The sequence below is a fragment of the Lithobates pipiens genome, unplaced genomic scaffold, assembly GCF_037356315.1.
Source record: "Lithobates pipiens isolate NorthernLeopardFrog02 unplaced genomic scaffold, aLitPip1_a1.2 Scaffold_57, whole genome shotgun sequence".
Taxonomy (NCBI): Eukaryota; Metazoa; Chordata; class Amphibia; order Anura; family Ranidae; genus Lithobates; species Lithobates pipiens.
The window spans coordinates 1,041,827-1,057,710 of NW_027507879.1; the positions used below are offsets into that span (position 1 = coordinate 1,041,827).

The 15,884-nt window shown below is 41.4% G+C and overlaps 1 protein-coding gene across 5 annotated transcripts in view; it reads left to right on the plus strand.

Annotated features, from left to right (window-relative positions):
• The window catches only part of PPP1R13B (protein phosphatase 1 regulatory subunit 13B), a 198,284-nt gene that overhangs the window by 86,143 nt on the left and 96,257 nt on the right, over positions 1-15,884 (plus strand). For all 5 annotated transcript variants that reach the window (XM_077467577.1, XM_077467575.1, XM_077467576.1 and 2 more), the window contains exon 4: positions 3,265-3,326. In XM_077467577.1, the coding sequence (XP_077323703.1) occupies positions 3,265-3,326 (62 nt within the window). The remainder of the gene's footprint in view (positions 1-3,264; positions 3,327-15,884) is intronic.

The window sequence follows — 15,884 nt, forward strand, 5'->3', positions numbered from 1 at the left end:
CGGCAGCTCTCCTGTCTGTGTTCTAGGCTGTAAAGTCAGCTGCAGTAGAATAATCTCCCTCTCTCCCTCTCTCCCTCTCTCCCTCTCTCCCTCTCTCCCTCTCTCCCTCTCTCCCTCTCCCCCTCTCCCCCTCTCCCCCTCTCCCCCTCTCTCCCCCTCTCCCCCTCTCTCCCCCTCTCTCTCTCTCTCTCTCTCTCTCTCTCTCTCTCTCTCTCTCTCTCTCCCTCTCTCCCTCTCTCCCTCTCTCTCCCTCTCTCCCTCTCTCCCTCTCTCCCCCTCTCTCCCTCTCTCCCCCTCTCCCCCCCTCTCCCCCTCTCCCTCTCTCCCTCTCCACCACCTCCTCTGGTACTTCCTGGGCTTTGATTTTTCCTCAGATCTCAAACCCCCCCCTCACATTTAATGCCTGTGTCGGCTTTTAGCTCAGGAGGGGGAGGGGATTGGTTGGCAAAGAAATAGCACATTATCATATTCAACAATCCCTGGATGCTCTCCGCACATCCCATTCAATAGGAAGACATCAGCCACTGCTTGTGTCTGATTTGTGAATAAACAGTAAGATTAGGGTTGCCACCTCATCCCTTTGAAACCAAACACATATTATTACACAGGTTCTGAGGCTGATTAAGGCGGTAATGAAACTCACATGGTGCCTTATCTGCTTTTAGGCCGGGTTCACACTGGTACGACAAACGCTCTGACATTTGGAAGCTCATGTCGCATGATGTGTGAAAATCAATGTTTCCCTATGGGAGCCGTCTTAACTGGTCGGCCCCACTTTGAAAATGCTCCCTGTACTATTTTGGTCTGACTTTGATCTTACTTCAGCCCATTGACTATCATTGAATTAGGATCAAAGTCTGGATCCTTGTCCTTGTCTTAAAAAAATTGGAAAGAAAAAAATGTTTTACTCACCTCTAAATACCTGTTGCTAGGGGGTCCCTCGTAGTCTACCTTCTTCCTTGCCCGGGCTGGTGACATCACTTCCCCTCGCGCCGCACAGTCCTCTGGGACCTGTCATGTGTCCCAGATGACTGTGCGGCGTATCACGGCGCCCTGTGCCGCTCGCGCATGCGGAGTGGGTGCCCGGCTGTGAAGCCACATCCGGGTGCCCACAGTACAAATGACGGCGCCGCGAGCGGAGCGGTGAACGAGGGGGGGGGGCTTCGTTCCCCCGCATCGCTGGACCCTGGGACAGGTAAGTGTCCGATTTATTAAAAGTCAGCAGCTGCAGTATTTATTTTTTTCTTTTTAGGAGGCACCCCACTTTAATACTCATCTATGGTTAGTGGCCATAAAGAATGATATTAGATCTTGGTATGCCTGCTCCCAAAATTATATTGAATGTGCTGCACAGCGCAGATTCCTGATAGGGTGGCCACCTCATCCCTTTAAACCCGAACAGATATTAATTATACAGGTTCTGTGGCCGATTAAGGTGGTAATTAAACTCACTTAATGCCTTTTATGTATTTAATTTGCCTTGGAATCTGTGTAATATTCATATGTGTCCAGATTGAAAGGGATGAGGTTTCAACTCAAATTCCTGACACTCTCCGGCGACTTCCATGCACAAAACATTTTCTTTCTGCTCTGGTAATAATTGTTCACGCATTGTTTTATTGTTTTGCACTGTTTTATTGTGAAAAAAGGGTTTGGGGGGGAAGCAAATAAAATGTTAATGGATTAAACGTAAACGAAGAATATATAAAACTGACCCAAACCATTATGGTGTGTGTGTGTTTTTTTTTTTTTTTTTTTGTTGTTTTTTATCATGGGCTATAGTATTATTATTATTATATATATATATTTTTTTTTGTATTCTCATAATTTAAATAGGAAGACCATCATTTTTTATTTTTTATTTTACATTTTTTTTTTTTTTGGGGGGGGGGGGGGGGCTGGGAGTTTTTTTTCCTTGTTTTCTATAAAAGCAGACTGTTTCCAGGCAGTAAGAGTGCTAGCATCACGTTAGCGCAGGGTAGGAATGTGAGCCGTTTTTTTGTTTTGTGGTCTGGCGGACTGCCATCTCACTTTATATTCATGACATTTTAAAGCTTGATGTATAGCAGGACTCGTGCCAAGGCACTCGGTCCTTGTGGCACGCTTAAGCTTAGCAGTTTGTCTTGCTGCAGGCAGAGGTTATATCTGTTTATTTAAATCGGGTCATTGATATACTGCATTAATGGTACAAACTTGTGTAAGTTGAGTCTTTCTTTTTTTTAAAGAAATTATTTTAAACGTTTTATGCATGCAGGAGACAAAAGTATCGGCAAACGTTTTATGCAAATGAAAATTCAGGCTGTATCGCAGGAAACCATCTACAGGTCTTTTTAATTGTTTAAAAAAAAAAAAGCCAGTCTTCTATTTTTATTTTTTATTTTTTTTTGCATATTTCTTTAGTTCAATATCTCTAGTTAAAGCTGAACTTTAAAAAAAAAAAAAAAATTCTTGTAGTGGCCTGTGTAAGTTGATTAAAGCATATCTAAATCCGACAACAAAAATATAGTATAGCTATAGTATAACTTGTTGGCTCCTAAAGTCCTCGGAAAGGAAACTTAAGGGGTAACTCCACCTTCATGGGGAAAAAATAGCAAAACATTTTTTTAGCCTGAACAAATGTGACACAAGTCATATTGTGATTGAATGTTATTAAAAATTACTTTTCCTTTTTAAATATGTAGAGCTGTCATTTTCAGTTAAATGGAATGCAATATGGCTACTGGAGGTGTTCTATACACAGAATATGTACAGAATGCCCCCCAGAAACATAATTTCCTGTTTGTGTGATTGGCTCACTGATTATCCCAGAAGTCTGCAATGAGATGCAAATCCGTTTTGTTTTTTTTGGCATCCCTACAACACGAATGTAATTTTTGCTAAGATACTCCCAATAGGAAATCACGTCTAAACGAATGCAGACCCTGCAGTTTTCCTCATTTAGAGCCCTGCAAGTGCAGCAGCTGGCTGATCATTCTGAAACCACTCCCATTAGATGCACTTGGCACATGGACACAGAAAAACCACTCGCTCTTTAGAATAAAAAAAAGCAGGAATCTGCAACAAAGTTTGTTTAAAATCTTTACAATGTACATAGATTACCCAGGGGAGAAATGTTTTTTTCTTAACGAAAGTGGAGTTACTTTTTAAGCAAGAAAATTATTTAGGCAACATGAAGTCTCTGTCGCATTGTCTATCTGACAGTAGCACTCTACTATCTAAAATCCTTGTTTCTACATCTAATCACATTCTTATGTTTCTTTTTAGCGGCCCGTCAAGCCCCAAACCAGAGAAATAGTCTGACCGGTGAAAAACGTCTTGAAAATGGGGTATGTACATTCAGAATTCTAGAATAACTTTATTGATATGGGAAAAACTGGAAAAGAAACTGCGCTACGCTATAGGTGATGCCCTCGATAAAGTGAACCTACAATTAAAAAGGGTCTCTATGCAAAACCAATGGAAGCTGCGATTCTCTTGCATAGCATTACTACAGTAACAAGAATAAAGAAAAAATTTGAATCGCGCTAAACCAGTGAAATGTGAATATACGAAGAACCACACCGACCATGGAGTTACCCAAAAATGGCGTGAATCAAAGACAAAGGGGAGGCTATATTCCAATTCACTGTGCTATGTTATAAAACACAGTGCCTACACCAAACATATGGAAAACAAATCATACATACAAAGTCTTGTGAATCGTCAAACAATAAATCTATGCATTCCCACAAAAATATAAATGAAAAATTATATAAAGTCAAAAATATAGCATATAAGCAAAAAATTCTTTAAATAGAGTCCAATAATAAATGGAATCAAATGTGTATAACATACACCCGTGTAAAACTAAAGACTATGTACTAAAAGGTGAAGTCCATCCATAACTGAAGTGAATCTTCAAATTTTAATGTGAACGGTGTTGAATCCACCACCGCTACACAAAGATATAATTCTTACCAGAAGCCCATGATCCCCCATTACAGAGGATCATGGCCTGTAATGATCATACAATCTCCTGGACATCTCGGGTAGTTCTGCTGATCTCCCGACCCTTTATAAAGATGGCACACTCTCCACAGCGCAAAAAGTAAACCCAGTACTTGTCAGCCCCTGGACCTGGATGACGTAATTCCATTACGAAACGCGTAGGGCGAAGCAACGCGCTGACGTCACTTTGTGTTTGCTGTTGGAGTATCCAGGAAAGACGGTTTTGTCCCTGTGTGTGACGGCCGGCGCACCGGACTTAAGGCTTTCTTACTGCAACAATTTTGTAAATGCACTATGATGTTTTATTTGCCCCAATAAATTTAAAGGTTTTACACTATTTGGAGCCTTTATATCTTTTCATGCTATGTACATACATCCATGAGTCTTGGTCTAAAATGAGATGATCTGACGAGTACTGGGTTTACTTTTTGCGCTGTGGAGAGTGTGCCATCTTTATCAGGGGTCAGGAGATCAGCAGAACTGCCTGAGCGGTCTAGTAGAGTGTATCATCATTACAGGCTTTCTATGATCCTCTGTAATGGGGGATCATGGGCTTCTGGTAAGAATTAACTCTTTGTGTTGCGGGGGTGGATTCAACACCATTCACATTAAAATTTGAAGATTCACTTCAGTTATTGATGGACTTCACTTTTTTAGTACATAATCTTTTAGGTTTACACGGGTGTATGTTATACACATTTGATTCCATTTATAATTGGACTCTTATTTAAAGATTGTTTTGCTTATATGCTATATTTTTGACTTTATATAATTTTTCATTTATGTTTTTTGTGGAAATGCATACATTTATTGTTTAATGATTCATAAGACTTTGTATCATTTTGTTTTCCATATGTTTGGTGTAGGCCAGGGGTGCCCAACCAGTGGCCCGGGGGGCCACATGTGGCCCGCGGAGCCCTCTGATGTGGCCCTCGACCTCCTGCTCTAAGATGGCAGGTTGGCAAGCCCAGATCACGGGTTGCCAACCAGCCATCCCAGAGCAGCAGTTTTGTGAATGAAGCCACTGGTAGTGGAAGCAAGTGGCTGCGGAGCAGAGCCACATACGCCAATGCTTCGTGTATGGTGCCCGCTTCTGTCACAGGCGGAGTGATGCCAAATGCACTCCGCCTGGGACAGCAACAGCCAGCGATACCAGAATGGAAGGCAGATATTAAAGGTAAGTTTACTACTAAATTCACAGTAGATATGGATATATCTGTTTTGTAGTGGTTACTGGGCTGCTTTCAAACTGATCCGCAGGTGCAGTGCAGCTGCGGTTTACCTGCATTGAGCCATAGACTTCTGTTATTACCTGCAGGTTTGTTGTACCTTTAGAAAGTGCGCCACACCTACAGGATATAATAGAAGTTTATGGTAAAGTGCAGATAACCCGCAGAAAATCCACAGGTTCCCTGAGCTGCACCTCTGCTTTGGGTAAATAGCAGCGCATCAGTGTGAAAGCAGCCTTAGGCCCCTTTCACGATTGGTCTGACCCAATCGGACTTTCTATTCACCTCTATGGAGCAGCAGATGTAAACGGACTTGTGTCTATTCACATCCGCCTACCTAAAAAAAAAAAAAAAAAAAAAAAAAAAAAAAAAAAAAAGGGATCTGCCCCTTCCATCTGGACAAATCAGATTGGATCAGAGGGCCCATAGAGTAGAGTGGGCTGTGTCTGTGGACACGGACCTGTCATCCTCCCACTCCGCTCATTGTGGCCCGCAACCAGTTACCAATTCACTTAAGTGGCCCTCGCTCTTCAAAAGGTTGGGCACCCCTGGTGTAGGCACTCTGTTTTATAATATAGCACAGTGAATTGGAATATAGCCTCCGCTCTTTGTCTTTGATTCACGCCGTTTTTTGGGTAACTCCATGGTCGGTGTGGTTCTGACTTATAGGCGAGGTTGTTCGTATATTCACATTTCACATATAACTGGTTTAGTGCGATTATAATTTTTTCTTTAAGTTTATTAATATGATCCTTGATTTTTTATTTTTTTTTGTACTATCTGATACAGCACGCGTGTAAGTGTTTTTACAAGCAGTTGCTGGAAAAAGGGTCAGTCCACACACAGATCATAAAGGGGATTATAATAATTCATCTAGATTTCTCGGGGACTTTGGACAGGTAACTTAAATCTACCCATTGGCATTGGGCTAGGTTCACACTTGAGCTTGTGTTTCTTTGAGCCTTTTTTTTTTTTTTTTTTTATGCTCGTTTGTACTTGCATTTTTCAGGTGTATGTTTTTTTGTTTTAGCCAATGAAAAGCTACATACTAGGTGAACGAGAGGCAAGAAATCGTGCAAAAAAAAAAAAAAAAAAAAAAAAAAAAAATAAAAGGTTTTCACATATTTTTCTGATGCTCCAGTTGAAGTTTATAGGGGCCTAAAACAGCAGGCGACTGCCCCAAAAAAAGCTCATGTACTGTTTTGTGTTTTGAGAAACAAGCTTTAAGTGATGCAACACTAAGGTGTGATCAGGCACCATTTTATATAATGGGAGTCTTGATGGTGAGCATTGAAGTGCAACGGGGAAAACGTGCCTAAGGACTGGTGTGAACTGGGCTTTATACTGCAGACTTTTCCTCGATCTTACAGTGCTCTACGAAAGTTGAGTTGGCCTCAAATGTTTTGTGACCCCTGTCATGTCTTCGGATAGCCTCATAACACATTAGTACATTGTGTGCAAAATGACATCTCATTTCCATGGGGTGGGGGGTTTTGCAAACACAGAAATTTTGTTGGTTTATCTACAAGGTTATGTTTCTAATCCAGGAGTGGACTGACCGTTCAGCCACTCGGGCACTGCCCGAGGGCCCCAGGCCACTAGGGGGCCCCATCATGGTTGCCAGCCTCAGAAAAAACAGGGACAGTATGTAAAAATCATCTCCAGTACCTTCTCAGCCAATAGAAACATGTCTGCGTATACTATGTGTACATGTATGTGTATACTGTGTGATTGTATACTGTGTCTGTGTGTTTTTGTATACTGTGTGGCCCCATAATCTCTGATTGCCTGGGGGCCCCATAATCTCCTATTGCCCGGGGGGCCCAATGAGTTGTCAGTCCACCCCTGTTCTAATCGGTGTTATTTAAAAGGTACTTGTCCCCTGCTGGCAGTCATTTAGTTTTGCTTATGCTAACTATTTTATTTTTTTTCACAATATAGTGATACAACGTTACATATAAACACAACCACAACTTCATCTTGTATTTAACACAGAAACAGTCATCATTTAATCGTGCCTAATTTTTATTCTATCACATTTCCATATTACCTTCTACTCACTATTGCATTTTCCTTAACCTGGGATAGCCCTAATCTATCTTGGAGAAACACAAATATTAAAGAAAGACAGTAAGACTAGAAAAAGAGAAAAAAAAATTGTCCTCCCCTCCCCCTGCCCCCCTCTTAAGGATCCCTATCTAGGGATTTTGTTCCCTATATATAATATAGGGATTCCACACTTCGTGATACCTATCTTCTTGCTCTCTTGATATCCTAGTCAAATTTTCCATTTGTTGAATCTCCGATACCCTACTCATCCATTGTGATTTGGTTGGAGCCACCGTGCTTTTCCATAAAGCTGGAATACATGCTTTTTGCTGCTGTAAGAAAATGCCTTAAGAGGGACTTTTTATATCTTTTCAATAGATAATGGAATGTCGTGCAATAAAAAGTTGCTTATGCTAACTATTGACACTTTGGGTTTTAAAAGGAAAATCTGTGAAATGGTGGTCATTTCGGGAACACCAGAGAAAGGGGTAGGTTTTTGTTCAAAGCAATCAAAATTTGTGTGGCTGCTATTGCCCTGGTGTTTTTTTATATTATTTTTTTACTTATAGACCAAGGAATAGGAAGCCTTGGTTTGTTCACAATTTATTGTTGATGATATAGAATATTTATAACTGCAAACCAACTATCCATACATTGGGTCAGCTTTCTCTGGCGTCAGTCTATTTGAACAGGTTCTACTTTTGAGTGTAGACTTTTAGCTACAGTCTCACACAGGCCACATCCTCGCGGTGTTAAGCTGGCCCATACATGGGTTGGATTCTGAAAGAATTTCTTACGACTATCGTAACTAAGAATTTTCTTTTGAATTTCACGTCATTCATTTTTGTGCGTCCGTCAAATTTGAGTGAACAGACATATTGGAAGTTTTTTGAAAAACAAAACTAATTTCTGATCAATGATGGGCAGGGCAGAACTTACCATTGGGCTTGACTGGGCTCAAGCCCATGGGTCCCGCCCAATAGGGGGCCCCACAGAGATACATAGCCAAGTGTACTTGGCTCTGCTCAAAGTCCCGCCCCATGATGGACATAACACAGGGACTGGGCGTGACTGTGAGCCGAGTCAAGTACTCTTGGCTACTCTCGGCTCCGCTCGGGACTGCGAGAAGACTCGAGAGCCGCCGAGAGGACCCAAAAGCTGCCAAGATACACAGGACTCTGTATCTCGGCGGCTCCATTTTTAAACTTTAGGGCTGCAAATGACACTGGGGCAAGGCTGCAAATGACAAGGCTACACTGACAAGGCTGCAATGATACTGGACACGGCTGCAGATGGACACTAATAAGGCTGCATTGATGGGCATTTAAATGTAAGTTTTTTTTCCCTTAAACTTCCCTAAAAGTTTTTTTCCTTAAAATTGCCTCCTAAACTTGGGGTGCGTGTTATACGCTGATAAATACTGTAATGTCTAGACGGTAAGGCCCGGAAGTGACTCAAGCCCAGGGGCCCCCACCACCCTAAGTCCTGCCCTGATCATGGGAGAAACGTGTGAGAAATATAATTGAAGAAGAAATGTGCATGAGCTGTGACCTGAAAAGATTCCCAGCCACAAATTATTTTCTGTAGTGACATTAAGTGAAAATGACAGCTTCGTTGGTCCAATTTTGAAATTAATGGGCTGGGCACCATCTGATCACAAAATTTTCGTGATTTTCGAAAAGAAAATTTGTACGGAATTTGACTTGTGTATGTCCGGCTTTAGTCTGGTATTTGAAGTCACTGGACATATGCTACATAGAACGCTTTATTTGAGGTTATAAACCGCATATGTGCTTCTTAAGTACATAACGGAGTGCAGTAAATAATACATTTCTGTGAATCTTGTCCCTTATTATTTTTAGGGTTAGCATCTGACATATTTTCAAGTGGGGAGAATTGTGACCCTCTGGTTCCTTTTTATTTATTTTTTTGCATTTTTTTTAAACTCTATTAAAGCAGATATCTGCTGAATTTTACCCATCTTGGTCTTCCAGCTGACTTAAAATGCATACATGGAAAATGTATTATTTTACTGCAGAAACTGCTGCTTTGTGCTCCCCTTACTGTAGGTCACATGACTAAATGTCTGTACTTTGGTCACATGATTTTTGCTGACAGGGCATAAAGACTTTTTTTAAAGAAGTTTTTAAAAAATTAAGTCAACTATAAATAGCGTAGCTTGCTGACTTTGACAAATCGGGCACTTATCAGTCCATAGATTCCAGTGCTGTCTTCCTGCAGCCAGTTCTTATCAAGGCTGCAGGTGCCTGGTGCCACCATATTGGATTTTGGTTCCAGCTTTGACTTCCTGCAAAAAATCACAGCAGACTCCCCACTGCGACTGCTTGAGATCTTACAGAGCAGGCAGACTGGTCCTGCAGCCTGTTGGGACTTGTGTTGTGTCCTATTAGGCTGCAGGTGGGGCGAAGGGCAGAATGAGCGATGTCACCCTTGCCTAGGTGAGGATTGAGAAATGGGAGCCGGTACCGAAAGAAACTAACTGTTGTGATTTACGTACCTCTGCCACATTACATCGCTATAAAGACCACTCTGTTTTCATAGTTAATATTTACTATTTCTTGGATCACTTCCTTACTAACTGGACAGGTGATTATGCTGGCTCATTGTCCACTGAATAAGTTGAAGATGCACATTAACATAGAAGGCTGCATTGTCGTAGCAAGAAATAGATACTTTTTAAATACTGAAATTAGCTGCACAGATTCGTAAAACCTCTGGCATGTCAAAAGGCAGTCGTGTAAGTATTTAAAGAGTGTGTATAGCTCTTGGGCTTGAGCTTCGCTTTCTGGGAGAACTATAGACCGGGAAGAGGGCAGTTTCATTAATACAAGTAATAATGCCTACAGCCAGCTTTTTTCCCAACAGCCAAACAAGTCTCATTAGAGGTCCGCATGTTCTAGCCATCTCATTTTAATGAATTTGGCCGGAGATTAAAATGTTTTCAATCCTAAGCTCCAAATACCTCAAATTTTTCCACACAGCCTCTACATTTTTTTTATTGCATAGTTGCTAAGTTCCTCTGTTCCGCAGAAGTTCATTTCGGGTGAGATTTTCATCAACGTGTGTTTTAATAATCGCCTTTTAAGTGTGACTCCACTTTTATTGAGTCAAAAAACAAACCCCTCCAGGTGATCAATGTACACTGCAAGAATGTTGGCAAACAGTTTTTTGCAGATTTCTACCTTTTTCTGTTCTGAATAAATAGCAGTTTTTCACTGATTTTGTAAATGAGGGGGGTCGGTAGTCGTTATAATAACCTGCGCAAATATCAGTGTTCTAAAAGGAAAGCTGCAGTGTCTGCATCACTTTAGTAGACAGGCCTTGGAGTATCTTGACAAAAATTAATTTCTTTTTGCAGCGGATGCCTAAAATTTTATTTAAAACGTATTGCAATTTTTTTTTTTTTTTTTAAATCAATGAGCCAAGCATGAAAGTGGGGACATTGAAATATTGCATTGAAATTTTGACCATTTTATGTTGGAGCAGCTGTAGATTGACATGGAAAGGTATTTTTATAACATTTGATTACAAAATGGTGCGTGTATATAGAGATAGATAGTATATCGATAGATAGATAGATATATCGATAGATAGAGATAAAGATATAGCGATAGATGGAGATAAAGATATAGCGATAGATGGAGATAAAGATATAGCGATTAGATGGAGATAAAGATATAGCGATTAGATGGAGATAAAGATATAGCGATTAGATGGAGATAAAGATATAGCGATAGATGGAGATAAAGATATAGCGATAGATGGAGATAAAGATATAGCGATAGATGGAGATAAAGATATAGCGATAGATGGAGATAAAGATATAGCGATAGATGGAGATAAAGATATAGCGATAGATGGAGATAAAGATATAGCGATAGATGGAGATAAAGATATAGCGATAGATGGAGATAAAGATATAGCGATAGATGGAGATAAAGATATAGCGATAGATGGAGATATAGCCATAGCGATGGAGATATAGCTATATCGATAGATAGAGATATAGCTATATCTATATTATTCAAAAAAAATTTTAAAGCTCTAGCGCACCCAAAACTGTTCTCTACGTTTTGGATGGAAATCAACTCGCTAAAGCTTCTGCTACAACGGTTCTGAATCTCTCTATGGGAAGGATCCAGGCTCTTCCTCCTCCTATCTTTAGACCAAACAACAACTTCCTGTGTTCTCTTTATTTAGAAAATGCTGTATAGTTGAATGTTAATGGTTGCACTAAAATTGCAAATTAATCAAGATGGCTTTTAATTAAAGTTGGCTGCTGTTGATATGGTGGACTTCCTTATGACACTTTTTTGTGCATACTTGCTTTGTTGTGAATTAAAACATTTATTTTATTTTTTTATTTGGTTAAATATAAGTAATGGGGTAGTTGGGGTGCATAGTTTGAATTTTATCAACATGGGTGGGGTGGGGTAAGAGGTAACAAAATGGTAATGCCTTGGGCACAAGACACCATAACAAAGGTTTAATTTCATTAGAAAATTTAATAAAATTTAATAAAACTATACTTGAAAATAACTACTTTTGTTTTACAACCATAATAAACCCCACGCAGGATAAAATGACCCCCCTCTTTACACCTCCCTCCTAACCCCTCCCCACCGGTCCTCCCGGTCACTTGCTTTAAGCCATGGTCACATGATCATCCAGCACTGGTCGATCTTCCCTTTGTTGCAGTCTTTCTATTGGGCATCCACAACACTATCTCTTTGATGCAAACAATTTCCATTTGCAGTCCACTGAATGGGTTCTCTCAGGATCTATTATTGACATCAGCCCAAGGGCAGATTAAATTGGTGGTCTTCACAGGCAGAAACAGAGTCATCAGGGGGTCTTAGGTGGGTATAATAAACTGGTAAGAAAATCTAAAGCCTGATAGGGTTGCTTAAAGAGAATGAGAGGGAGGGATAATAGGGAGTCTCTGCCTTGAGTTGGGCTTTAAATATTTGTGAAACAGAGAATGAGTTTTTGTGTACACCAGCTTTAAGCAACATGTATTTTATTTTTTTATTTTTTTTAAGCGCGTTATTTGGTTTGTCAGGCAACCGCATTCAAGTAAATGGGCTACCCTATTCGTGAAAATGTTGCAAACGTAACCCATGTCGTTTTTTTTTTCTTTTGGCACTGAGCCAAGCAAGTTTTGCCACATCACAAATTTGGGACTGCTACCCATGTTTGCGGTGCCATTAATAAGGGCACTACAAGTGCAGTGGGAATTTTGACGTGTTTTCAGCACGTTTCCAGAAATGCAGGCAGAAGCACGCATTTCTGCTTGCATACTGGGAATGCTTAGTTGCGAATACGGCCATAACATTTAAGGTTTCTAAACTAGAAGAGGGTACCACGTTTTTGTGGTGGTTTGGGGTGTTTGTTAAGGCACAGGGAGAGAATCAAGCTTCATTTTTAGGTAAGTCTCTCATGATCGAGAAATGGAAAGGTTTCCCCATGGGGTTTTATTGCCAGCAAAACATTAAAGAAAATTATTCTCTCCTTCCTTAGAAAAGTATAAGTTTTTATTAAGTAAAACTACAAAAAGGACATTAATGTATTAAAACATGAGCTCTGGACATAAAGCTAGAACGTTTATATGAAAATACAGGCGTGAGTACATACAAGGAGACATAGCATGATATAAACATTTATGTAATCATACTAAATACTGTTGGTATTTAAGGGTGGAATGGTGCCACATCATTGGTGTCAGCAGGCGGAATGGTGCCCCATTATTGGTGTCAGTGGATGGATTTATGCCTGAAAGGGCCAGATAAAGGCATGCAAAGAGCCACATCCGACCTGCAGTTTGGAGACTACTGCTCTTCACATTTACACAGCATTCCTAGAACACCAGGTTAGCAGGAACCCCAGAGGCAGGGCCCGGGACAAGGGGTGGGCAGGAGGGACGGCTGCCCCTGGCGCAATGGTTTATTGCAGGGGTTGGGGGCACCCTGACCCTAACCCTAAGGGAAAGGGGGGCACAGTTTGGCATCTTTGCCCTGGGCGCTGGATGACCTTGTCCCGGCATTGCCCAGAGGATTTTACACAGCTTTGTTTACTCAAACAAGGCCAGAAAAAATGCAGTTAACAATCCTAATTTTTAAACTTGACCAGAGCGGGGAGGGATAAAATGATCGATTGTTGGCAGTGACAGCATTAGTCCCAGGATTTAACAAGTGATGGAAGTGTTAAAGCACTCCTAAAATACTGCAAATCCTTTGTGGCTGCCGGCATTGGAAGTTTGCTAAGCTTAGCGCTGCCTGTGACTAACAGGTTTATCTATCTATTAGTGCTCAGAGGATACACCAGCTCATACATGGCATTGTCGCAAAGTAATTTGGGATTTTAGTAATGGCTCAATCATTATTTAAAGGGGAAGTTGAACAGAAATTGCTATTAAAGTCCCAGAGAGCGGAAATGAAATAAATTGTTAGATGGTATAACTCCCCCCAACAATGAGTTTTGCGGAATGCCTATAATTTGGCTTTCTTATTTAAATACCTTTTGAAAGAATGGTTTTATCTGCCAATATATTTCAAAATCTGTTTCGACTTCTCGTGATCCAGTCACCCCTGCAAAAGAATGTAGCCTGTTCCTTGACTTCACTTTACCTATATACAGTTAAAGTAATGCAGCTGGGTCAACGACTTAACACGGTGAAAAGCGAAGAAGCAGCGTATTGTGAAGGTCATCACTTTCCATCAGCAAGTTTTTTTTTTTTTCTATATTAAGCTTGCCATATCATGATACCTATACAACCAAACTGATGTAATATGAGGACCTCCCTAAATTATGTTATCCTTTTTTGATCTAGCCAGGCTGCACTATATAATTGATAAATCTAAAGGCTTATGGTGAACTTTAGAAGGTTTTGTTTGATTTCTGAGCAATACAGTAGAGCGTTAAAGGCTAACTCCACATTTTTGACCATGTTTAGAGTGCTACATGAAGCATGATTGTATACACATCCCCGAAAATCCAAACCACCACGGCCTTACCTGAATTACTGGGTGAGCCATGTCATCCTGTTGTAGGATTGCTCCTATTCAGTTCCTACAAGTACCACCTGACACTGCAGCAGAAAAACCCATCAGGGTAGTAACATCAAAGGAGTTATGGTTCACCAAGCCAGCTCCATAGAAGAATGTACATACCTCGGTATGGACCTGGGGTGATGCCAATACTTTGGAGCCTTCGGTGAAAAAGGAAATTGTAAATTTATTGTAAGAAAGATATCATGTGGACTGAGAATGAGATGCCATATCATGTCGTGTTCTCATTGGCATCATCCCAAATTGAATGGAAGAGAGAGAGGGCACAGGTAAAAGGGGTGAGACTTTTACAGAACACGTCACACAATTAATATAGAATAAAAAGGTTTTGGTCGATGTGTTTCGTGGAACTCCCGCTTCTTCAGAACCATTCAAGCATGTATAATATGTAAGTCAATTTGTCGGAGGGGATGGCTTCAATCATCACAACACCATGGTGTAAGGATGATTGAAGAGCATTAAATCTATTATTCCATTGTAATATAAAATAGTTCAACTAACCATAATGCAGAATCTGCCACCAGATGCAGCGTGTCACTTGCCACGTCGCCTGCCACCAGATGCGCTTTGTCACTTGCCACGTCGCCTGCCACCAGATGCGGTTTGTCACTTGCCACGTCGCCTGCCACCAGATGTGGTTTGTCACTTGCCACGTCGCCTGCCACCAGATGCGGTTTGTCACTTGCCACCTTGCCTGCCACCAGATGCGGTTTGTCACTTGCCACCTTGCCTGCCACCAGATGCGGTTTGTCACTTGCCACCTTGCCTGCCACCAGATGCGGTTTGTCACTTGCCACCTTGCCTGCCACCAGATGCGGTTTGTCACTTGCCACCTTGCCTGCCACCAGATGCGGTTTGTCACTTGCCACCTTGCCTGCCACCAGATGCGGTTTGTCACTTGCCACGTCACTTGCCACGTCGCCTGCCACCAGATGTGGTTTGTCACTGGACACGTCGCCTGCCACCAGATGCGGTTTGTCGCTTGCCACCAGATGCAGATTGTCACATCAGTGGTGGCAGCACAGGTGGAAGCATTAGTTCACTGTACACAGAGCCAGGCCTGGAGTGGTTGGTTCTGAGTGAGGGATAACCGTGTGATGTGGGTGGGCCTCCAGCAGTGTACCGGCTCCGCTGTGACGGCGGAACAGCGGTGATTCATGCGGGTGGTCATATCTCTGCTCGCCTGTCACACCTCAGACAGTGCAGCCTTCGTGGCCCGGGGTTGGGGACCCCTGCTGTATGGTAATAAATGCATTGTTGTATGCTATTGGGCATCTTTTATCTGTATAAACTTAATAGAGAACCATTTTAATCTATATTCGTAGTGTGATGTGTTCTCAAGGGCACTGCATGGACGTGGCCCAGAGTATCTGAAGGAAAAATTTTGTGCCTACCCGGTCCTTAAGATCAGCAAACTTGGCCATACTGAAGATTCCAAAATTTAGAAAGAAAAAATGTGGAGGGAGAACGAGTGAAGTACAAAGAGCTGTAGCTTGGAACTCCTTGCCTCTGAAACTGAGACTTGAGAATG